General features: G+C 34.1%; 2 protein-coding genes across 3 annotated transcripts; one reads left to right on the top strand and one right to left on the bottom strand.

Moving 5' to 3' along the window:
• The first annotated feature begins 10626 nt into the window (after nucleotides 1-10626).
• Nucleotides 10627-15868, top strand: LOC108991690 (probable LRR receptor-like serine/threonine-protein kinase At2g16250). The gene is made up of 5 exons (XM_018966026.2): nucleotides 10627-11063; nucleotides 11148-13024; nucleotides 13453-13581; nucleotides 14007-14029; nucleotides 14760-15868. The coding sequence occupies exons 2-5, from the start codon at nucleotides 11241-11243 to the stop codon at nucleotides 15356-15358; spliced, it is 2535 nt and encodes an 844-aa protein (XP_018821571.1). The 5' UTR covers nucleotides 10627-11063; nucleotides 11148-11240; the 3' UTR covers nucleotides 15359-15868.
• A 2383-nt stretch (nucleotides 15869-18251) lies between these two features.
• On the bottom strand, nucleotides 18252-24565 carry LOC108991735 (5'-nucleotidase domain-containing protein 4-like). 2 transcript variants are annotated; one of them, XM_018966113.2, is made up of 17 exons: nucleotides 24109-24565; nucleotides 22673-22998; nucleotides 22210-22287; nucleotides 21874-22094; nucleotides 21602-21694; nucleotides 21382-21465; nucleotides 21079-21195; nucleotides 20645-20750; nucleotides 20484-20546; nucleotides 20287-20340; nucleotides 19836-19893; nucleotides 19515-19591; nucleotides 19228-19298; nucleotides 19086-19146; nucleotides 18921-18980; nucleotides 18790-18852; nucleotides 18252-18646 (listed from the first exon to the last, which is right to left on the bottom strand). In XM_018966113.2, exons 1-17 carry the CDS (start codon nucleotides 24215-24217, stop codon nucleotides 18524-18526), a joined length of 1764 nt encoding a protein of 587 aa, XP_018821658.1. In that variant the 5' UTR covers nucleotides 24218-24565; the 3' UTR covers nucleotides 18252-18523. The 2 variants fall into 2 exon arrangements, with proteins under 2 accessions (XP_018821658.1, XP_018821659.1); XM_018966114.2 differs by having other exon boundaries at nucleotides 22673-22992.
• Between the last annotated feature and the right edge of the window lie 694 nt (nucleotides 24566-25259).

The raw sequence follows: 25259 nt of genomic DNA, 5'->3' as shown, positions 1-25259 counted from the left end.
CTATTTTAACGAACTTTCAATTGTAATCTTAACTAGATTTTTTTATTTTCTTATTAAGAATTTATATATATTTTTTTAAAAAAATTAATTAATATTTTTATTAGGTTTTTTAAAATTTGATATTCAAATCACTGATTGTGAATAACTTTTTTAAAGATGACATTTTTAAATCTAATTTTTTTTAGCCTTATTATAAGTGACAGCCAACAAGGCAGCTTTTTTAACAATAGCTTTAATCCAAGCAATAGAGGAGTGCCAAGCAACCCATGAATAGATGAGAGAGAGAGGCATGATGATTTGTCCAGACAACTGAACAAAGTATCAGTAAGTTAATAACAGAATTTGAGTTGGTAGAAACGGTTTAAGAAAGCCTTTCCTTTGCATAAAAAGTGGTGAATATTACCAAAGCTGTAGGCCAGTTTTAGATAATAAATTCATCTCAAACCATGTTATATCATCTCGTTATTATAATTTTTATAAATTTTTATATAAAACATAATAAATAATTTAATTTTTTTAAAATTTAAAATAATAATAATATTAAAAAAAATATTATAACGATATTTTATTCAACTTTTATTTAAAATCATATCATATCATCTCATCACCATCCAAATCCCACATAAGATGTTCACATTATGCTTTCAATACATTTGTGGAAGAAGGAAGGCTCAAAATAATTTTATAAATAAATTGACGTGATTTTATATTATACATGAGATTATAAAATTATTATTATTATAAAGTATATCTAAATATCACATTAAATTATGTCAGTTTATAAATTTCTTTTTAAAAAATCTCTTTATGCGTGTAGTAGCCTTTCTTTGTGAAAGATATAGAAGATTAGATTTATCTATATCTTCATTGTGAAATGAAAATGAATAATATTGGTTCTATACTTGATTACAAAAAGCTCTAGTAATAATTTTGATTAGTTCTTTTAGGGTACAATCTATGCAATTTTTTAAAAAAAAAAAATAGAACTCACAATTAAAAAAATATTTTTTTAATGAATTATTTTTTCAAAGAATTTATACGAAATTTGTACACTCTAGACTTATTGCATAAATTATTTTTGGCTGAAAACACACTCTCCATATCTCTTACATAATAAAAATTAATTTAGGACTCGTTTAGATACAGTATCCATCTCATCTTATCTCATCATTATAATTTTTTTAAATTTTCATATAAAATATAATAAATAATTCAACTTTTTCAAATTTTAAAATAATAATAATATTAAAAAATAATTATTTTATTCAAATCATCTAAAATTATTTCATCTTATCCTATTATCCAAATTAATCCTTATAAGATAAAGGAAGATTTTTCAATATCAAAGATTCAAAAGCTGTGTCCTCCACAACTACAAGTTGAGTTTTCTATGGAATATTTTCTTCTGCTTATCACGATGACCAAGTCTTACAAGCCTAGAAAGGGACATATCTAAAGGGAGGTTCTGAGATAGTTCCCATTGCCATTTCTGATTGAGGCTTTGAGATAGACGTGGGAATTGGGATGGAAAAAACAATAAATAAATAAATAAATTAATTAATTAATTAATTAATAAATTAAAGGCATGAATCTAATCTTTCTTTCTTTTTTCTTTTTCTACTTTCTCTAAAGCAAATAATTTATGCTTGTGAATGATGGATGTTACTCCACTAAGCAATTTAATATCCTTTTAAAGTGTAAACACAAAAATAAATTATTTAAATAAATAAATAAATAAAATGCATTGAAACTAGCAATTGGATTATGATTAATCAATCAATCATTCATGATAATCATATTGCATTGCATTTAGACCAAGTCAATTTGGCATTTTTTATGTGTTGTACAAAGGTTGCTGTTAACATGTTACAATCAAACTTGTCTTGTAGCTTAGAAAGAAAAAAAACCTTTCTTTTTCATAAAAAAAGAAATCATGATTCTCAAAAATCCCAAAGGAAGCAGCAATTGACACGTAGAGAAGAAGCCAAGTCAGACAAGTACTTCTCATTTTTATTTTCTTTTGCCATCCAAAAGCATTAAGCATTATTTTTTTGCTCTAATCTCTTCCTCTTAAATCTTATCTCCATTTAAAAGTGGCATAAGAGAGATTTCATAAGAATCAATAATAATCTTATAAATTATTATGAATTAAGTAATATTAAATATAATTATAGATTGTATAAATCTCATACATTGTAAAAAAAAAATTTAAATATATATTTTTTAAGGACAGTATTACTCTTACCGTTGGAGCTCTCGCTAGTGTTTTCTATATTTTGTTTTGTCTTTTTTTTTCATGTATTTTTTTAACACTTGTAAATATTTTTAAAAAAATAAAAAAAATCATAATATTATTAAAAAATATTTATTTAATCATTAAGTAAAAATAATAATAATAATAAAATTCCAACGATAACTTTCAGCGAGAAGAACGAATGGAAAGACTAGCATTTTTCATTTTTTAAATAGATGAGATTTATACGCCTTTAGACGTAGTATCTAACATTACTCAATACAACATATAGTCATGACCTTTCACTTAAATCACACATTGAAAACTATCTTTAACTAAAATTATCCATATTTTAATAGTAATTTCATTTTTTTCAAATGATTTGTAAAAGATCTGTGCATTTAAGCCTGAACAAATTATTATTATTTTTTGTTTTTAAAAATAGTAGATAATAATATATATTATTTTATTAACAAAAGCTGTGGGGTCTAAAGTATACGCGTTGGAATGATGGGGCTGCCGGCACTTGCGCTACTTAATTTTAGTGGTCATGTTGGAGGGGAAAACGAATGTTCGTGGAGTCTTCATCAAACAAAGACATGTCGACGGACACGGACATGTCTTGCCATGTGGCAATGTGCATCGTACCCCTACTGGTTGTGTAAAAAAACAACTTTAGAATTATATTCAGTGAGACATGCATTTGGTCAAGTGAGAAGTGAGACAAAGTTTTTCACTATTTTTTTAGACTACTATTTATTAGATTTTGTAAAAATTGATAAAATAAATTAAATAAATACTTAAAAAAAAAAAACAAATATGTGTTGCATTGAGTTTGTGAGAGTTGATAGATAAATTAAAAAGTTGTTTGGATATAATTTTTTAAGATGGTTTTTTAATATTGGTTTTTCTTAAAATTGTTTTGAATTTTGCATTTCTTACTTTTTACTCTATCTAAATGATTAATTAGATGAGAAGTTGAAATAAAGAATTATTTTATAGTTCGAAGAAGTTTGGATCGAATTTGGAAAGTTTTTTTTTGGTTAAATTGGAAAATTCTATATTCTTATCTCATTTTCATGCAACTATGATAATGTATTATTCCTTTAAAAAAAAATGTTGATGTATTATTGCCTATCAATAAGGAAACGGGGGAGATCTATCGCTCTCTTCCTTTTATCTCTAGAGCAGGCCCCTCAAAAAACCCAGACTAGAGGAGGGGGGTTGGATCTTTGACTCCTTCCTCCCTCATCTCTCAACTTTTTCTTTTATTTTTTTAGTTTTGTGTGTTTTTTTCTTTTAAAATAGGGCGAAATGCCGATCTGTTGTTCTCTGGAGCTCAGCGACCACCACGCGCCCTACTGCAAGATTCCAAGGTGCTGATCCTTTAGACGGGTGAATAATCTCGTCGATCAGAGCAACGCATGAGCCACACGCGTGGTCCAAAGTGTGCGCGTGACATTCACGCGTCATCGCAAGGGGAGCTCTACTGCTGCCACGCACGGCATTTCTGGGACTAGGGCCATCGATTTCTTTAGACTCGACTGTCTGCTATACTTCTAGGGTGGTGCGTGTCCCTCATGTGACACCACAGTCTATGTGTTTACTTTTTTTTATTTCCTCTAAGGTTGAAAATGCAAATCTATTGCTTTCCAAACTTTATTTTGCTATTTTTCCATGTATCATTTATGTTTTTTGTTATTTCATTTGTTTCATGTTAATAATAAAAAAGAAATAGTTTCTTAGACATTTACTCCATAGAATGAAAGTCCTCTCCTCATTTGGAGGGTGGAGTTTGAAATCTTTGCTTTAGGCAGAATGTGGTCTCTTAGATGGTTTGTCTGTAGAGAGTTCTAGAAGTTAAGACTATATCAGTCACAAAAGAATTTTTGTATTGGTGGAGTCCCAACCGTGAGTAGTTAGCTTATGCTTGTAATCTGAGTTTTTTCCTATATTTATCAATCACAACTATAACGTTGCTTTCATGAATGAATGCAGTCTATTTCAAAAAATAAGGAAACGAGGGAATTGATAAAGAAAGAATGGTAGATTTAATTCAATTATAATTGTTGATAATTTTTTTTTTAATCTTGTTTGTGGATAGTGGGAATATGTCTGTTGATTAAAAATGAGAGGATTAAATGTGAATAAGAGTAGCTTAGTTATTTGTACAGTGATGTACCTCATCTTAATATGATTATATGAATGTTAATTGTTATTATAATTCTAAGGAAAACTCCAATATTTTCTATAGAAAAATAGGGACAAGATATGAACCTAATTTCAGCAGCACTATTTTTAAATCTGTAAAGGGTTTGTAATGTAAGAACTAACACAAGAAAATCTCATATTTACATATAGATGAATAAGAAAAAACCCTAGCCCCTCCTTCTCCCCCCCTCTCTCTCATAAAAAATAAAGGGTTTCAGATCTGGTTTTCGCCTGAGGGGAGGAGGCATTGGCTTCCTCTTCCTCCTCCCTCTCCTTCCCTCTTTCCTCCATTCACCCACCTTGTCTATCAATATTTCTTTTACTTAGTTTTATTTTGCTTACTAAAGACAGATCTACAACTTTCCGGCAACTACTGAGAGACACGCACGACACAAGCAGATTCATAGGTCGAAAATCGTTCGGAGAAAAGTTGTGGTTTTGCAAAAATCACTGTGCGTGGTTCTCACGCGCCGCCCACATCTGTGCGTGGACCTCATGCGCCACCCACATGTAACACCCAGTACCTAAGCTCAAACTAGAAGTGAGGCCAAGCTCACGACGATGTCATTTTGGTATTTTCCCTTAATGCAGTTTTCTTGCTAGACCGTTTATTTATTTATTTATTTTTTCTTTTATTTGCTTTTCCTTCAGTTTCTTCACTTTCGAAAATCCCTCCGCCTCAAATCTATTTTTTCCCCCACGTTTTAGTGATTTTCTTTTCTCTTCCATCACACACTCAGACTCACACTCACCCACGACGCCACTCGTTCATTTCACTACCAGATGATCAAGTCATCCTCCAAACTTTCTCTCTCGCTATTCTCTTTCTCCTTAAGTTCTCACCACCCCACGATCCACTCACTGCTCAAGCCCTTCTCGGATGATCTCACTACCATGAAACACATAAATGTTTTTCGTCCCATGCAAACCACCATCACCGTTAACCTCTTTTGCCTCACTCCACCACCATGGGACAGTCCCACTTTTGCTACAGCCCAACCAAGGCCACGCCAAGGAGAAGCACGGTTTCACAACCAATGCCTCCAGGTCTTGATCCCCAACGAGCGCAGGTGCAGCACCGAGGTCGCCGCTTTCCCCAGCCATAAAGCCATAGTGAAACGTCGAGAACCGCCACCACGCTGCCCTGCACCTCCATGACTAGCCACTGATAAGGTTGGACGTGAAGTACTCTGCTTTTATACACCGAAACAGAGTGATTATTTTGCCCACCATGAGCCACCAAGCCACCCTCACTTCTCCTCACCTCAGCCATGAGCCACCCAGTTGCACCACCATGCCGGAATCAACAACAAGAAGCGACGCTAGAAGCCCCCACCAACCCATATTTTACGCACTATTCTCTCTTGGTAGGCCCGAGTTTCTCTCTGTCCCTCTCTCCCTCACGGCCGATCTCTCTCTCTCTCAGTGTTCAGCTGCCACCTCGCTGACGTAATCTCTGCCACCTCCCAGTCATCGAGCTGCTCCTCCACTCTCGGTGAGTACGTCTCTGTTGCATGTGTTTGGTCTCAGTTTTTCTATCCCTTTTGTGTTCGTTTTCCCAATAGCACATAATTATGACTTTATTTTCCAAAATGCCCCCATATCAGGATAGTTCAGTGGCCATAAGTTTGCTTTTTAAAACTCGCTTGCATAGTTTTATTTGAGGTATAAGAATATATATAGAAAATATTTATGTTTTCAAAGCAACTAGTTTAAATATTTTACAATCAATTTCAAATGAGAATAATAAGATTTTAATTTTTTTTAAATACTCTAAAACTAATTAAGTCTATTTTAATTAAATGATATTTTTTACTTTATCTACTCTAATAGATTTTGATATAATTATGTTATCCAATTTTATACTGTATAGTTGGACCTCATTAATAAATAAGTTAGAATTTAATGTTTTAGTCGGAGAAGTTAAATGGATATTGATGAATTTTGGGAAGTGATGAGATTTTAGAGTTATGAGAAGTTTAGGTTTTGAGGAATTAAAATAGGATATTTCAAACATCTCAGGTTTACATATCGAAATACGTGTTTCACTGAAAATTTATAGAGGTTACATGATTATTTTTATAGGTGACAAGTAATATTTGTTCGGCATTATTGAGGAAAACTTCTGAAAAGTTAAGAAGTACAGGTAAGCGGGGTTCATATATTAGTTTTGCATAAAAGAAATGAAATGAGGTTGACTTTGACAATATGCATGTTTATTTTTTAAAAGAAATATGAAAACGACCTCGGATGTTTGTTCTGCATATGCATAAATTCTATATAAGAGAGTATTTTTTATCAGGACTGGTGTAGACATGAGCTAATTTTTGTGTATTCTGTTTCTGAACTATGTAAAAAGAGCGAATATGAAAATCTAAAAGTTTTTGCTATGAATAAATGAAGATGTTTTGATTCTATTTATTTCGAACATGTGAAATGATCTGAAACTATTCAGTATTTTGTTTTGATATGATGTGTCATCTGAAAACCTTGGCATGAAGTTCTGATTCTGTATCTGAATGTGATCTGGTTCCGATGATGTTCCGTTCTGTTTCTGTTAAGTCCCAGCCATGGGTATAATAGTGGTTTATAACCCTACCACGGGGGTCAAACATGGTATACGGCCCAGCCACGGGTATAATGGTGGTTTATAACCCTATCACAAGGGTCAAACGTGGAATATGGCCCAGCCACGGGTATAATGATGGTTTATAACCCTACCACGGGGGGTCAAACATGGTATACGGCCCAACCACGGGTATAATGGTGGTTTATAACCCTACCACAGAGGTCAAACATGATATTTGTCCCATGTGATGCTATGAGATGATATGAATATAATATTTCAGTTTGGATATGCCAAGGGATTTCCTTTCGGGAACAAGTTTGTTTTTCTGAAAATTTCGATTTGATATTTTGTATCAAGTTTTGTTTATGCATTTTGAAAATAAATATGTTATTTCTGTATTCTGAATGTAAATGTTTTGTTTTGCATACCGAACTTTATAAATACTCATGTTTACATGCTAGTATATACTCTCTGCTTACTGAGTTGTTGATAACTCACCCCTTATCTCCACAATATTTTTTTCAGATATTTTGATGGTTCAGTTGAGGATCAAGATTATGAGGCATTGGGTGAGATGATTTAAGTATAGTGGATTAAGCATATAAAGTTCTTATGAGCATTAGCGTTTTTTATTAAGAAACTTTATTGTATTATGATGACTTGGCATTTTGAAAAATTTGTTATATTGAGAAAATTAGTTTGAATCGAAATTTCTATATGATATTGGAAATTTGGAGTCTATATTTATATTGTTGAAATGTGAGTTTAAGTGATAGGAAGTAACTCTCCAACCCGTATGGGACCGGGGCGTTACACCACATTTGGCAACCCTTCTCAACATACGCGCCAGATCATCGGACTCGCCACCACCAGACCTTTCATATCTGACTTTTATGGATGAAAATAGACAAGTATATTGCCTTCACTGGCCATCACAAATTTTGAAATTTACTAGAGTTAATCCAAACTGTAATCCATCATTTTTCGCATCTATCTTACTGCTTTCCTTTTGGGTTTTCTTGTTGTTAATTAAAATAAAAAAAAATAGTTCGTCTCTTGGACGTTTATCTGTAGAGAGTATCACCAATAGTGAAGGCCAAACCAGTCACAAAAAGAAATAGTATACTGGTGGAGTTCCAATGCATTATTTTGATTTATGATGTCATGTTTGATATGAGGACATCCGAGAATGTATCTGATCATGGATATAAGTTTCTCTGATGAATTAATGATGACAGTTTCCCTTAAAAAAACACAAGAAAATCTATTTGTCAAAAAAAAAAAAAAAAAAAGCAAGAAAATCTAGAGATTCTTTTAAAAAGAAAATGATAAAAAATACAATTCTTTTCTAACTATGTATTAAATTAAATGTAAGACATTATTATAAAATAATATTTCTTTATAATTATTTTATAATTTATTTTAAAAAAGCTAAGCTATTTGCAAGCTAGGTGTATTAACATACCACTTATTATATAATCCATTTGAATTATAAAAATATTAAAACACTATTTATTAGTTGATGTAGCTCTAAATCTTCCACACCTTTGGTGTGTTTTAGTATAGTAAAATAGAATAATACTAGATATAATTTTAGAACGTGTAAATTTCATACTGCTGGAACACACTCGGGAAAATTAAAAGCGATAGAAAGTCCGTTTTTTTTTTAGATTAAACCAATAATATTTAAAATTATAGAATCCACCAATAATACTTAAAAAAGTAATTAAATTTAAAATTTATATAAAAAAATTATTTATTAATAATAATTCTCAATTTTATAAAAAAAATAATGTCACGTTATCTAATGTTAGTCTGAAATGTTCTCACCAAGCTCCTATCATCGTACTGCTGGAACACACTCGGGAAAATTAAAAGCGACTTTTGGCGCAAGATGTTTCCAAGTGGACTCCTTTTTACTGGCCACCAAATTGACTTGATCTAGTTCACGTGTTTTTTTCCCTCTATTTGACTCGGTCTCTCCTTCCTTTTATGGTAACCATCTTTGCTAATTGAAATTCAATTTTATATTTATTTTCATTTTGATCATTTTATCATAATACAGTAAGCATACAGTTTTTTTTTTTAAAAATTTCTCAGCAGGTTTTAAATAATTATAAAAAAAAGAAGATATAGTAATTCTTTTTCATATTATAGTCATTTATTTTCTCCATATATGTACACTTAGTTTTAAACCTTTTAATGAATAATTTGGGATTTTTTTCCTTATAAATTTTTTAAACTTGAACTACCTTTTCTCATTTCTTTCACAAAAATTATTTGAAAAAGTTATTTTTTTTCACATGAATTCTAAATTTTTTTCATTTTATTTTTAAATTGAGTGTGTGAAATTTATATATTTTAAACATGTATAAATTATTTCCAATAACACGAAGATGTCTGTATGAGAATTAATAAATAATTAAAAATGATATTTACAGTTATAGAATGTATAAATGTCTCACATTTCTTTAAAAAAAAGTGAGTAAAGATAACATTCACATGAAAAAATTAATTTTTTAATAATAGATTTTATTTTATTTTTTAAAAAGTACATATATTTGTACAATTCATAACTTTATTTAGTATTTCTCATAAATAATAAGAAATTCAGCAAAAAAAAAAATAATAAAATAAAATTATTACCATGGAGCACAGTAATTAAAGTGGAATTACCTTTTGCGTGTGATCATTGTCGGCATCTCTAGACACCCGACAGTCTTTAGTTGAGGCAACCTTTTATCCACCTCCTTTTTTGGCCCATAGAAAACGATGTTTTACCCCAAATTATACGTTCTATTCATTTTTTTTTTAATTTTTTTATGGCACAAAAAAGGGAAAAATAAATACCTCAACTTTAACATTTTTATGTTGTAGTATCCTCATCTTTTATGATAACTAATCACAATTTACTTTTTTTTTCTGCAAAAAAAGAAATATATAAAAGATATTATGAAAAAAAGGGTTTTTGGAAGGATTTGTGATTTTTTTAACTGATAATGCAAAGCCAATCTTGATAAGTTATCTCACATTTTGTATTTAAATTCCCACTTGCTCAATTTTATTTTGGAATAATATATACCTAAGGGATTAACAATATGATTCGAAAAAATAGTTCAATTCAGATGGATTAAATTGATTAATAATCGCAAAAATTGTTATATGTATTAATATCTATTTAGGGCTCGATTTGATAATTAGATTAGATGAGATGAAATAGTTTTAGATGAGTTAAATAAAATATTATTTTTTAATATTATTATTATTTTGAGATTTAAAAAAATTAAATTATTTATTATATTTTATATAAAAATTTATAAAAATTGTAACGATAAAATGAGATGAGATAAAATAGTTTGAGATTGTTTTATCTAAATAACCATAAGTAAAAAAAATAAAATTTTACTAAAGTTTACGAAGTCTGATTCCGAAAGATTAAAGTTCATGTAAAGGTGAAACCAATAATTCATTACAAATCACTCATTAGAAAACACCATTTAAGTCATCAAATACGTTCCAAAAGATCCAATCAACAACGAACGAACCCTCAAGAATAGTCAGAAATAGCAGACACAATACTTTGTGTCACATCCACTTGAGCTATTACACTCACCACAGTCTTCTTCATCCGTGGGCTGTGAAGAAGCATGGCCTACCTTGTACCTTCCCTTAACCTTTTCTCTAAGCAGTGTTTTAGCCGAAGGCCCGAAAGTGAACTCAGCATTATATAAACTCAGAATCCTAGCCAACAAGGGAGCAGCCATAGCTAAAACCCACTTCCAAGCTTTGCACCACACAACTTTGAGCAGGACCCCAAGTCCCAGTTTTTCTGCTAGCTTCCTGTGAGTGGTTCTTGAAGCGACCCTGTATTGTTTTGGCGTTGCAGTGCAGAGCACTGGCAATTGAGACACAGATTTCTGCAAAAGCCTTCTAAGATCACTTAATTTGGACCAAAAATGAAGAGCGAGAGAAAGAGACACGATGCTTAATGCTGTCGGGTGTTGGAAAGAGGTACAGCATCGAATGCATAATCAGAGCTTGTGATTGGAGGTAAAAGAATTTTACCGAGCAACCATTAATAAGCGTTTATTGTTGGTGTTATTATTGCTGATATTTACTGTTTTTCTGTCAAAGTGGGCTGTGGCCGAATTAATTCTTCACTGAAGAGCCAAAGATGGACCTCCGTGGACCATGGTGAACATTAACGTGACATTATCATAAACAGCCATGGAAGAAGCTCGACGAGTTCTGGTGATGGTGGCGATATTCATGTTCGTGTTGATTCGGTGTGGGGGAGCTCGGCAACAGGTGAAGCTGAGCTCCCACGTCGAACGTGTAGCGTTACTCAAGCTACGGTCGTCGCTGGGGCTCAGAGCCAAAGACTGGCCCCTCAAGGCTGACCCATGCTTGAAATGGGCCGGTGTCCAGTGCCAGAATGGCCGGGTGGTTGGGATCAGTGTGTCCGGGCTAAGAAGAACCCGTCTCGGGCGGAAGAATCCGCGGTTCGCTTTGGATTTCCTGGCCAACTTGACCCTCTTGCAGGATTTCAATGCTTCTGGGTTTTCGCTTCCCGGCACTATTCCCGACTGGTTCGGCAATAGCTTTAATGCACTCCAACGGCTAGATCTCCGGTCATGCTCGGTGATCGGCCCGATTCCTTCGTCGCTCGGTAACTTGCCTAAACTGAACTATTTGTATCTGTCTGGTAATAGTCTTGCCGGTGCCATCTCTCCTGCATTGGGACAACTATCGGAACTGTTAGTTCTTGATCTTTCCCAGAATACACTTACTGGGTCAGTGCCTTCTAGTTTTGAGTCTCTTGGCACTCTTACAAAGCTTGACCTTTCTTCAAATTTCTTATCTGGGTCGATTCCAGCTGGTCTGGGTAAACTTTCTCATCTTCAATACCTGAACCTTTCTGATAATAGTTTCGCTTCTTCAATACCCAGTCAATTGGGCGGCCTTTCTCAATTGGTAGAACTTGATCTTAGTAAAAATTCTTTATCCGGTTCATTGCCTCTGGAGTTGAGAGGGTTGAGAAGTTTGCGGAGGATGAATGTTGAGCATAATGTTCTGGAGGGTCCATTGCCGGATGATTTGTTTATGAGTCTTAGTTCAAACGTTAATGCCACTGTTGCTGTGTTCAATCTCTCAAACAATCAGTTGTATGGATCTCTAAACTTATTGTCTCTTAGAAAGTTTAGTTTAGTTGATTTGTCAGATAACTATTTCCAAGGCAAGGTACCTGATGCCAGTCAAACCACTGCTACTCTGGATGGAAATTGTCTTCAGATTGTGCCGGGGCAGAGGAGTTTGGAGGACTGTAGACAGTTTTATAATGTGAGAGGCTTGAGTTTTGAAGCCCCAGAAACTTCTAAGACAAACAAAAGATTGATATACATAATGGTGGGTTTATTTGGTGGGATTGGTTTGATAGTGCTTTTAGTATTTGTCATGGTACTTATCCTAAGAATGTGTGATAAAGGCGTTGCAAATCAAAGAGGGACTGCAAATGTAGGGTCTGTGACAGAAGGAGACTGCCCTTCGCTACCCAAGGATCCTGTCTCTATGACAGGTCTGGGAGAATCATTTACGTATGAGAACATTCTGCTCTTCACTGATGATTTTAGTGAAGCAAATCTTATTAAAAATGGCCACTCTGGAGACCTTTTCCACGGGTTTTTGGTTGGTGGGGTCCCTGTAGTCATCAAAAGAGTAGATTTGCGTTCCTTTAAGAAAGAATCATACATGATTGAGTTGGAGTTCTTCAGCAAGGTTTCACATAATAGGTTGGTCCCACTATTAGGGCACTGCTTGGAGCATGAAAATGAGAAGCTTTTGGTTTACAAAGATATGCCAAATGGAGACTTGGCTAATTCCTTGCACAGAATTACAAATTCCAAGGAAGGAAATCTCCAGTCTCTGGATTGGATTACAAGGTTGAAAATTGCAACAGGAGCTGCCGAAGGTCTAGCTTACCTACATGAATGCACCCCTCCCATTATTCACAGGTATCATTCAACTTGCTTATGAGTATCATTGTTCTCTCTTCGTGCATACAAATGACATTGCTGAATATAATAGGGATGTTGCTTTTCCATATGGAGCCCTAAAAAATGATTGTATATTAGACCTTTAGTTCCTTGTGAAGGAAATAGTTTTAGCAATATATGCTGGTGAAGATGTCTGTACTTCATCAGAGTTCTAACAAGAGTTTGTAGTGATCCTTTTCATGTGCTTTCAATTAGGCAATTTCGATTAACAATACTATATATTGATACTTTTAGCATGCTTTCATTTCAGTAAATTCCAGACACGTTTTGAGTTTTGGTATAGTATAAATTCCTTTGTAAGCGTGTCTTTTTATTCTAGATTTTTCTGGAAGCATTATACCCAGTGGTGGAAATACTAACTCCAATCATATTTTTGGTTTTTGAAGAGATATTCAAGCAAGCAGCATACTTCTTGATGATAAATTTGAAGTTCGAATTGGAAGTTTGAGCGAGGTTCATGTCCAGGAAGGAGATTCTCGCCACAATGTGCTCGCAAGGTTCTGGCGGAAGCCCCAGTACGTACTATGAATTTAATATTTTCCTTGCGTTTTCACTTGCATATAAATTTCCTTGCATGTTTCGAGCTGTGCATTGCACCTGCAAGCCCCCACCCAAAAAAGTGCAAAAAGAAAAAAATATGAATCTTCCCTTGCTTAGACATATGTTGAGATTTAACCTGGTATAAATATGCTCTGGAAGAGTGTCGTTGGCTGCACTAGTTGGCATGTCTTGAGACTTGGTTGATGTAGAAAAATATTGTCTTAAAAACTTTGAGAAGATAATTAATCATAATAAGATAATGACAATATTTAATAACATATGAATCTATCTTCTGCTTTAAATCTTCATTTTTGTTACTTTTCTTTCTATGGTTAAATATGTTTTTTTTTTAATAATTCCGTTCATTGTTGTAACATTATTCCTCTTTGGTCCTGTGCAGAATTTCTGAACAAGGTCCTTCTGGTACGTATATTCACATACATTTTCTGGATGCACTTTATTTCCTTTTCCTATTTGTAACATACAGAAATATAATTAGACCCACTTCCTCTTTGGTTGATCATCCTAACCTACCCGTTCCTGTGGGTATATTGGGCTATGTATAGGGGCAGAGTTACAAATCTTTTATTGGCCTCTGTGGCTCTGTGTAGTGTTATGTGTGTATTTATGTAAAAATTTTCTTTCAATACTAAAGTTTCCTAGTTTGCTATAGACATACAGAAAATATATGAAAAAGCAGCTCAAGATTTTCTTGCAATTATGCCTGATGATGACCTTTCATGAAGTAAAATTTATACATAATCATCTCGATTTTGAAATTCTTGTCAATTTCCTTCTCAATATAAGCTATAAACTGATTTCCCAGAAACCCATCTTCCATTCTAGTATGTAATCTAGTTTTTATAATTTTCACATCATGGAAAGCTATCTTCTTAGTTGCATAGTTATTTCGGGGCTCATATTTAGAAGGCTAAAAAATTAGGCCAATTCATGAAAAAACAATGACAACTATTTAAGAATCATAGAAAAGTATTGGGGATCCCATGTTCGGCACCCCCGAACGTGTGTCCCCCCTGCTACTAAGACTTCTTATAAATTTGGCATTTCAGATGTTTTTCTCTCTTTCAACTATGTAATATTTGGAAAAGAGAACTTACAAATGTTTTTTCCCCATTTCTTTGGTAATGGACAGGCTCATCATCATCATCATCAGCAACTTGTGCCCATGATGTTTACTGTTTTGGTAAAGTCTTGCTTGAGCTTGTAACGGGTAAGCTTGGCATCAGCAAATCAGATGATGCTGCTACAAGAGAGTGGCTGGAACAAATCCTTCCTTACATCAGCTCATGTGACAAGGAACTGGTAACTAAAATTATTGACCCATCTCTGATCATAGATGATGATCTATTGGAAGAGGTATGGGCTATGGCAATTGTGGCCAGGTCATGCCTCAACCCCAAGCCTTCCAAGCGCCCCCCAATGAAACATATCCTCAAAGCATTGGAAAACCCTGTGAAGGTGGTCAGGGAAGAGAGTTTTACCTCTGTGAGGATGCGAACAATGTCACCGAGTTCTTGGAGTTTTGCCTTCTTTGGTAGCTGGCAGCACAGCTCATCAGATGGTGCCACCAATGCCGGCAATACTGGTACCAGTGGCTCGAGACAGTCAGGGAGAGTAAACTCTCATGGAAGTGGCGGACATGAACACTCATCTTCAAATAAAAGGCTATCCAGTGAAATTTTCCCTGAACCAATTGAAATGCTAGACCTAGAGAGGCAAGATGAACATTAGCTGAAGGTGTGAGTGTTTGTTGCCTTTTGTTGATAATACTGGGGGCTGCACAATTGCCTGCCTGGCTGCTCAACAGCACTCCCAAACAGCAACCTTTTCCAATCTCCTTTGATATGGAGTCCAAAGCCATTTAATGATATGTGGTCTGCTGACTGATCTGATGAGGAGTACCTGGTGGGGAAAATGCTGTTTTACGCCAACAGAAGATATCTAATGAAGTGTGTCCTGTAAATTGAACCAGACTTGTAAATATTGAAAGCTTGTCTGTTATGAAAGCAAATTGCAATTTTTTCTCTTCTATGGAAGCTTTCTCATAGATCCCATACGTGTAAGATGTGGTTGTAAGATGTTAGAATTTCTTCTTGTGGGACTATTGAGTTCTTCTTAGCAGAAAAAGACGAATAACCTGTGCAGAATAGGGGCTGTATTTCGAATTTGTTCAGGAATGGAAAGCTACTCGATGTATCTCATGAACATTTTTTGTTGTTGGGAATTTGAATATGTTGATTACATCTTCTAGCATGCCTAACCATTATTTAGATATACTAATTGTCTGTGAAAAAAGCAAGAAGACGAAATATCTTTACAACATGCTATGGATACAACCCTCAGCATGCAAGATTGGCAGGTTCTTTTGGAGACTGGAGTTATCAAGATTTTGGACCATGACCCCAGAAACATTCTCAGAGTTCCAGGTGCCAGAGGAAGTGTTGGGGTTTAATAGCACTGTTGTTATTATAAAAATTGGAGTTCGTATTCCAAAAACAAGAGTTTAGTGACAGCTGCACAAACTTTGGAGAAGGTAGACCACCAGAGGAGAGAAACTAAAGGAAGTAGACCAGATGAAATTATATGTAAGGAGATTTTCCCCACTTCACAACTCACTGAGCCTCAGCCTAATACCCGACCCCAAGGCCCAAGGCTCAATGCTGAGTGTGGCTGAACGACGTATTCCTGCTCGTCCTATTAGCCATCATTGTTCCTTACATATAGTTTGACATCGGAACGGGAAAAATGGAGAACCCTTGATCCTCTGACATGGGGACATCGACGGACCATCGAAGATAAAGTAAATCTGGGAACCACGCCGCATTAATGACACTACTACCTGATCTACACGTCATATTAATGACGTTGTTGTAAAGGTACGCCGCATTAACACTTTGACAAAAGGAACAATGCAAAGGACATGGACTCCACGGGGCCCCTCTCCAGACTCCTAGTATAAATAGCAACTCCTAAGTACGAGAAACTCTTTTTGATTCCTATACTCTCACTTATTTAAAGACTTCTAAAAAATGATACTAACTTTAACATCAGAAGCTATCCAGCCCCAAGGCCACATTCTTCCAGTTGCCTTATTCTCTATTTTTGCAGGCTAATTTTGAAGATCTGAGTTGTTGAACTAGGCTCAAAAGCATACGAAACACGACGTTAGCATATATGAGCAAGGCCGCAACGTAAACACGAGCAGGTGGACTGGAGAGGTGAACCAAGGCAGCTACGCCGGGGAGGTAGACTAGAAGAAGTAGACCAGGGAGGTCGACCAAAGCAACTATACCGAGGAGGAAGCTCATGACAGCCAGACCCCATGAAGCACAGACCGATTAGGTAGATTTGAGGAGGTAGACCAAGGAAGAAGGCCTGAGCCCTGTGGAGGTAAGCACATCCCATCGCCTTAAGCGAGGCTAAAGAGCCAACTTTTGTTAGGTTCCATTTCTTGGACACTACAAACAATACTGATGTCTTCCTCACAAACACTAGAACCCAAGTGTTGGGATTTTACTTCAATAATTTCTTGAAGGTCAACCATAAAATATTTACGATCTTAATTTTTAAATTTTTTCAAGGAAAAAGAAAACCTTATACACATGGTTTTTTGGCGATGTCAACCTGATTATGACGATACAAAAATGATCATGAAAGTTCCATGTTTATGCGTCTGATATACAAACAACTACTGAACAGATTCATCAATTCAAATGTAAATAAAGAGGATGTACAAGACAGACGATTAAACAGGGTATATAGAGGGTATGACTACTAGTGATTAGGGTTGTAAATGAAGTAGTCTGTTCGATAGTCCACTCGGTACTCATCCGGTTAAACTCGAATTAAACTCGACTCGTGAAAAAAAAAGTTTCCTTTAGTACTGTTTTGCTTTAGCTTGTATTTATGTGTACTCACTTGTATACATCATGTGTACTTAGACTATGCCTCTTTACTTGGAATAAAATCTATTATTAATTATAAAAAAAAAGGTTGTCCGTGAAAGCAGATACTCGCTCGGTTAGTAATGACACATACCAGACTAAACACGACTTGACTCAGTTAAAGCTCGTTAATGCTCGTTTATGCTCGAGTCGACTTGTTAGCTCAACTCGATTAATACTCATTCATATATTGATAAATATATACATACACCTATGTAAATATACATATATATATGTATTAAATAATAATATAAGCATAACATTTTTACAATTAAATATATAATATATAACCTAATTACTTGTACCTGTATATTGAATATGCTTCATAACTATATTTTATAATTTGTACAATAATTAGTGGAAAAGATTTAATAATTTTATATACTAGTATGTGGGAACCATATATAAAATAAATATATGTTATCATATTATGTGTATGTATTAATAATTTATGTAGACATATAATATATTGTTATTAACTTATTATGGATTAATATCAACTAGTTACGTATTAATTATTTATAAATTTTTATAAATTTTATAATTCAATAGAAGTTTTACTTATTAACTGTACAAACTCAATATTATATTTTTTATTTATCTAATTTATGAATTATTAAATCTTATTCAAAAAACAAATAAAAAAATAAACAACTCGAGCCGAATTTGCATACAAAGATTTTGCCTGCAGCTTTGGTACTACACAACTGAATTATTTTTTTACTGATGAAAGATTTACAACAAATGTGATTATACAGACCACCAATCCATTTACAAAATTACATGGAACCAAATCATCAAGGAAGGCAAAGGAGGAAAGCCGGGGGGCGTGTGGAGTTTTGGGCATTAAAGGGATCTTTTCAAGAGCACCACTTTTGGGCTTTCCCTTTCTCTTCGCTTTGTCATCCTATGAAAATGGCTTACACAACAAATCGTCAGAGCGTGACATACTTCAAATTGGAATGATATCAAATTCATGGGGCATAAAATCTTCACTTGGTCTGTAGTATTTGTGTGGGGAGTACAGGCTTAAGTTGGACACTTGGCTAGTGTAAAGGCAGGCAAATCTCTCAACCTGCAGAGTCATCCAAAGCAAATGAGAAAACTAAAACTAGAGATCCCATAATCCTGCTATGGCTCATCAGCACATACAAGAAAAGGCTTTGCAAAACAGTTGTCCAGAAGCCTGACAAGGGGCGTGTCAGGGCGTAAACTTACCTGATGCGCAAAGCGCGAGTTCTGATAACCAGTCTTCATGAGTTGTCCCCAAACTTTATGAAACTGTTTGGCAAACGAAAAGATGTCAGTATATCACCATCATTGGTATAAAACCCAATTGAAGTTCCTACCTTTTGGTGGCATTCCCGTTGAGCCTGTTGGTGAGCTGATCGGACTTGCTCCCTTTGAGACTATCAAGATGAAACAATTGGAGAGAAAAAAAATATTAATAAATTTTTTACATAACCACATTCAAGCTGGCTATTGCATATGTCATTATGGATAAATGGCCTAACCTCCAACTCATCTAGTGCAGTAGACATTTTATGCTTCTCATCAACATCAACATCTTCAAACCTGAAAAGGGATTGAATATTCACTAAAACATATACTGCGAAAGACAGACTGATCTCAAGATATTGCTATTCAGATTGTTACTTGAGAGACCACTTCACAAGATGTATTTTGTCTTCAATGAAGTCACGCTGATTCTGCAACAATCTCAGTTCCTGCACAAATGTAATGTAAATTATACGACATAATTTCTATAACTAAAGCGAGCTAGGCAGTTTATATGACTGAACATTTTTTGTCCCCACCGCAATTACAAAAAATTTATAACCATAATTGATTAACCATTTTCACTTGGACTGATTAAAGCTCTTTTGAAAAAGAAAATCTATAAAACACACTGAAGTAAAATAGATAACTAATTCTATAAACACCTTGCGGATATCCCTTAATTTCCAAAGCAGTTCGATCTCTCTCTCAAGCTCTGGAACAACAAGCATTGTTCTCCAACCTGTTCACAAGGGCATAAATCAACAACCAAACGATAATACATAACATTTTCAAATAATATACCATTTCACTAACTTCATATATACACCACAAAGACCATGATATTATTTGATTGAAACCTCCTTTAATATCCATTAGGAAATTAAGTGTAATATTGGAAGTGAAAATACAAACTAGAGGCAAATGAAAGAAAAAAAGCTTAGGAAAATTTTAGGAAAGCTTAGGAAAATAAGAACATATTATACCAAGAACCTTTTTGCTGTGTAAAATATCTCCATATATATGATCCCCGACATAGAGAACCTGCAAAATAAAAATATATTTGAATTCAAGTACCTAAACGTACAAGAATAAAAGTTAGAAGGAAGCAACAGCTTGTCTCGACAATTGCCTTTAAGGATAAAAACTGCGTCAAATGAAATCTGTCACAATTTCAAAGCTAACAAAATCCCCATATCAAACTCTTTACTTTGGTGGGTCTTTTTGCTTAGGCATAAAGGGAAAAATTGATCAAACCCCTGTTTTGTGTTTTATTTTAATTAGGTTCAAGTCTACTTTACTTAAGGCTGACGAGAATAATATTCTACAACTAGGAGGATAGGAATGATTAGACATGCAATTTCAAAACAGGAACCCTTTTACTATGTAAATTCAACATAATTGCTTATTGCTGCCAATGTTAACAGGACACCTCACCTGTGAACTTGACTCAATTGAGAGAAGTTTATGCAGATGGCCAACACTGCCTCCCTGGAAATTTAACAGCTATTATCAATCTTTTGTTGAATTTGAAAAGTACATAAACAATTAAAAATAAATTTGCTATTAAGTTCGCATTATTATGTCGTAAATAGCTTCAAAGTATATCAATAAAAATATCTCAATAAAAATACCTGGAAAACTCTGCACATCTTATTCAGCCCCTTCAATGATAATCTTGGTGAAGCACTTCCCACCTAGTTAATAAAGCATAAGATTAACTAATAAAAGGGGAAAACCATCATATAGGGGTGGGATATGCTAGACAATATAACCAACAACATTACATATTGACCTGAGGCATAGGAGAGCCATTATCAGTATTAAGTAGCATTCCAGACTCGGGTTCTACTTCAAACAAATTTGCGAGATTGTCCTCATGGAAGAAGCCCGGCTTTGAACTATATGGATAATGCCTCGTTAAGATTAGAGGTAAAATTACGGAACAAATAAACAAAACTTTGTTTTCAACATAAAACCTTGATAACTGCATCAAATCTCTGCAAACGAACTACCTCTTTCCTAATTGAATTGGCTTAGACAAGTTTCAAGGAATTCCAAGAAATACATTTGAAGAGATCTTGTGGCCTCTCAAAAAAAAAAAAGACTCAAGAAACTTTTTGAATAGACCATTGATTCCAGTTAAATTGTTAAAGAACAATTCAAAAAGAAGATGGACATTATAACAGACTAAAAAAGTGCACAGAAAGTTACAAGTATAATATGTACCTGCCGGTGATCACAACATCAAAGTACTGAAGCCAGTCAAAATTCATTCTGTTACTGCTTTTCATTGTACATGATTCACAGAGGAAGTTCATCACAATGTTTGTATAGTCCCATAAACTGTAAGAGATACAACCAAGGTTCCTCATCACGTGTTCTTACAAAAATACTAACTTTCATAATTTAAATTTGGTAGTTCATACATCAGAAAGAAAAGAACCAATAGATCGGGACATAAAAGAAAATTATATATCCATTTTAATGATAGAACAGTCCAATAAGTTATTTTAAGAGAAGCAACAATACCTATTTGTCACTAAGAATGTAGAACGACCGGAATCTCTGAGCATTTTGAGCATTGGCACTATTGAGGTATCTTTGTTGATATATCTAGTTGAGAATCAAAGAAAAAACAAGTGAAAATATATTAGCAAAAAATAAATGTAAGCAGTAATTAAAATAATCAAGTATATATGAAGTTAAGAACACCCTTGGCTATGACATTTATTATAGCTCAAGTTCTTACTGTCCAGGATCTTTTGCAACCGTTTGCTTTAAAGTTCCATCACGGTGACACAGATCAACTGCAGCACGAACATCTTTGTACATATGAGCATAGCTGGAAAAGAAATTTATAGACCATTGATATTGCAAAAAGAAAGGTATGTAGAATGGATATAATTGTATAAACCAGTGTTCTATGGAGTGCATGTGAGTGACCACTATATAGTTATTAAAAATCCTCAAATAAGCCGAAAGAAAAAGCAGATAAAAGAATAAAATAAGCACCACTCTTACTCAACACGCTCTGAAACTTTTCCAGGATTTCTGTCTCGGAAGTCAACCAGTTGAGCAAACAAGTAGGCTTCAGCTAGTGAAAAAAGGGTATCAATGAGAGCATAGCCAGGCTCATCAAAAGAATCCCGTAACAACGTATTCCCGTAGGTACCAACTTTTTCATCCTTCGACAGCTCCCTGAACCCATGATAGGCTACCTTCACATACTTATGCCGATCCATCTGTATAAAGCACATAATGATTAACTGAAGCACTTGTCCATAGGTTTGTGCAACAAAGAATAGCATTGAAACCTAAATTAGTAAACAATGCTGTGAAAAACAAACAAAGAGTAACCTTCAAGATGTTGCCTCTCCTTTTATCAAGTACCAACCCTCTCACCATGTACGTCCAATCAAACGACCAATCTAGTAACTGCATAGGGTCATTTTTTTTTAATAAACAAACCACATAGTGCAATTTTGAGAATAAAAAGTATAGAAGTAATGGACAACAACATATCTACCTTTGAAAGATATGCTCGATCAATTGAAACAAATTACCCAGGTATCATAGGTTATTTATTATACAAAACAATATCAAATGCTTCCTAGAACCATAAGAACATAAGCAAAAGTGAGTTCTGCTACATACAAGCTGAACACACCACTTATTGTGGGGCCCATTATAATTTTTTTTCAGAGAAGGTCAAAACACCATGTTTTAATGTAACTGATGTTGAAGGCTTCTACATCAGCAGTGAGATATTTGTCAATATCAAGGCTTGCTAATAGAATTTTTCAAAGTATAATAGACAAACCTCACGGGGGTATCCCAAATTGTAGACCAAATTTTTAATCGTGCCTTCGTAAGCAAGTGATTCAAAAGTCTCAGGCTTATATTGTGCCAAAGTGTAATCCATATCAAACCCGACAGATACAATATTCTTCATATTTAATGGTCTGTTGCAAAAGATATGCTTTCCTATATCAATATTGTGTCCTCCTTCAGAAGATGACCATATAAATGGTTTATGGCCACCATCACTGCTTGCCATATGAAGAACATTTTGTGATTTTTCACCCACGAAAGTCCTGTGGCTCTTGTCCATTGGATGGCTGGCCTGTAATTGACTTGCTCCTGATACTTTTTAGCAAGGGGAGAGGAGGGGTAAACAAAAGATTAGCTTCTGCTGTTGATTGAGAATGATATCAATATAATAGCAAAAGTCAAGGCCACATAATGCATTTATGCATTTTTTCATGCATATTGTTGATGCCAATACCCTTTACAAATTCCCAAAATATATTTTCAACACAAAATATTTTCCAAGAAACACGCATCTACTAAAAGAATCGTCAGTTAAATCAACAAAACTCCGAATTTGATATTTCTACATTATACATAATTTATCACTCCGAATCCTACAAAATAAAAACTGCGTAGATTAAATCAAATGCCCACACTAAAATCCCCATAAAGAACCTAAAAATTTTATTCTGAATTTCCGATTAATTTATGCATACATCACCTTTATATGGATACCACCATATACAAACAAAACCAATCACATTTTTGTATGCATAAACAATGATGCACATACAACATAACTGAATAACTAATAGTTCAAAACTTTCTCATTTTAGGTAACTGGCAGGCCTGCCTGATCCAATCGAAAATTCAAAATGAACTGCTCTAAATCCTCATTTCCCGTCGCTCCTCATCCAACCGCCAAAATCACAGAACTTAGTGTTCCCATATGAAAATGATAAACAAGAAAACAATCTTTCCCGCCAAAGAAAACCTTTAAGTTCTTACCTGTGTTGTCAATCAAAAGGAGCACAAAGTGCACCACGCTAAGTTCCAACTATAGGAATCATCAAATCTACGCTCCAAGAAACACCTAAAAATCCAATTCCTCAATTAAAAAACAAATAATCTTTTTGCTCCCAGAACGACCTACCAACTAATATAATACCGGTTCGAATCTTCATACACTACAACCTCATAATCTGGACCAACCCTCCACGTAACAACCAAGCTTTCACCAAAGCACTGGCGAGATTAGTTATAAGAACAGAAAGCATAGTGACATACATTAATAGAACTGTAAACCCATAATAATCGTCAGCCTCACCGACCCAGAATAAACCCATACTCTTCAACAATCAAGAAAAAAAAAATCGAACCATTCTCGAAGAAAGACTGTAATGAACCGTTGTACCAATGGGACAAGACCCAACTACGGAAACAAACCTGCGGCGCGAACTGCTCCTCGTGTTCCAGAGTGATGTGGAATCCGGGAAGAGACAGTGGGAGAGAAGAGGGAGAGGCAAAAGGAAACGGGTTTCTTGGAAATACGCATGGTGAAATTAAATAGGACGGAGTGGTGACCGGTGGAAGGAGAGAAATGGGATTCCCGAAGCGACGCGATTCACACGTTGGCCATTAACAATAATTGATGAGAGTAAGAAGTCGCAGGGTCGAAGAGAGATTGAATCTACTTATTCCCCGTCTGGAATTGAATAATCCATGTTGGGAGGAATTTAATTCCCAGGATAAGTACGATTCAAGATTCGTTTTCTGTTTCTCCCAGCGGGAAATCGTTTGGACTTTGGAGGAGTAGGAGGAGAAACGCCACGTCGGATTGTATGCACAGCTGGGATTACCATAACTTGAGCTGGGAGGAGAAGACTGGCCAGTTTCGTGGGATATCAATTATCAAAGCTGAAAGCTGTCGTTCCTACTTCCTACTCCAGAAAAATAAAATAAAATAATTTGTAAGTAAGAATAAAAATAAATCCTAATTTTTAATTGAGTAATAGTAGATATATATTTTAGAGAAATGTGTATACAGATGGATTACTAAAAAAGTAAATTTATAAAATAATTTGATTTAATGTGATTCGTTAGATTTATTTTATAATAAAAATAAATTTATAATCTAATATATTACATGAAACTATATTACTTTATAAATTTATTTTTGTATAATTTATTTGTGTCTAAAATATTTATAAAATACTTTTAGGATAGACAAGCTTTACATGGTATTTTATAAAGAGAAATGCTTTATTCATAAATAAATTTTATAAAAATAAATTTACAAATTGACGTGATTTAATATGACATTAAATTATAAAATTATTATTATTGTAAAATAGATTTAACTTAGCATATAACGCCATGTCAGTTTGTAGGTTTACTTTTAAAAAAGAGACTCACAAAATAAAAAGAAAAGATTTTTCTATGTGAATATCATGCTAGACTATTTTTTTTAGAGAAATGATATTTTTAGTTCTAGGATATGTAAGTCACATACGTTTCTTTTGAAAAAAATGAATAAATTTATACCTCACATAAAAAAATTATTTTTTAAATGATGAATTCTATTTTTTTTTTTTAAA

The sequence above is a fragment of the Juglans regia genome, chromosome 15, assembly GCF_001411555.2.
Source record: "Juglans regia cultivar Chandler chromosome 15, Walnut 2.0, whole genome shotgun sequence".
NCBI classification, from domain to species: domain Eukaryota; kingdom Viridiplantae; phylum Streptophyta; class Magnoliopsida; order Fagales; family Juglandaceae; genus Juglans; species Juglans regia.
Note: the sequence above shows the minus strand (reverse complement) of the source record. Positions and strands in the feature narration are given on the sequence as shown.

What these genes read in the sequence shown, in the direction of transcription:
- LOC108991690 (XM_018966026.2), top strand. Translation starts at nt 11,241, where the DNA reads ATGGAAGAAGCTCGACGAGTTCTGGTGATGGTGGCGATATTCATGTTC. An exon ending in ACCCCTCCCATTATTCACAG is followed by an intron (nt 13,025 to 13,452) that starts GTATCATTCAAC and finishes TGGTTTTTGAAG; the next exon opens with AGATATTCAAGCAAGCAGCA. An exon ending in TTCTGAACAAGGTCCTTCTG is followed by an intron (nt 14,030 to 14,759) that starts GTACGTATATTC and finishes GGTAATGGACAG; the next exon opens with GCTCATCATCATCATCATCA.
- LOC108991735 (XM_018966113.2), bottom strand. Translation starts at nt 24,217, where the DNA reads ATGCGTATTTCCAAGAAACCCGTTTCCTTTTGCCTCTCCCTCTTCTCT. An exon ending in GTTGCAAAAGATCCTGGACA is followed by an intron (nt 21,466 to 21,601) that starts GTAAGAACTTGA and finishes ATTCTCAACTAG; the next exon opens with ATATATCAACAAAGATACCT. An exon ending in AATTAAGGGATATCCGCAAG is followed by an intron (nt 19,299 to 19,514) that starts GTGTTTATAGAA and finishes ACATTTGTGCAG; the next exon opens with GAACTGAGATTGTTGCAGAA.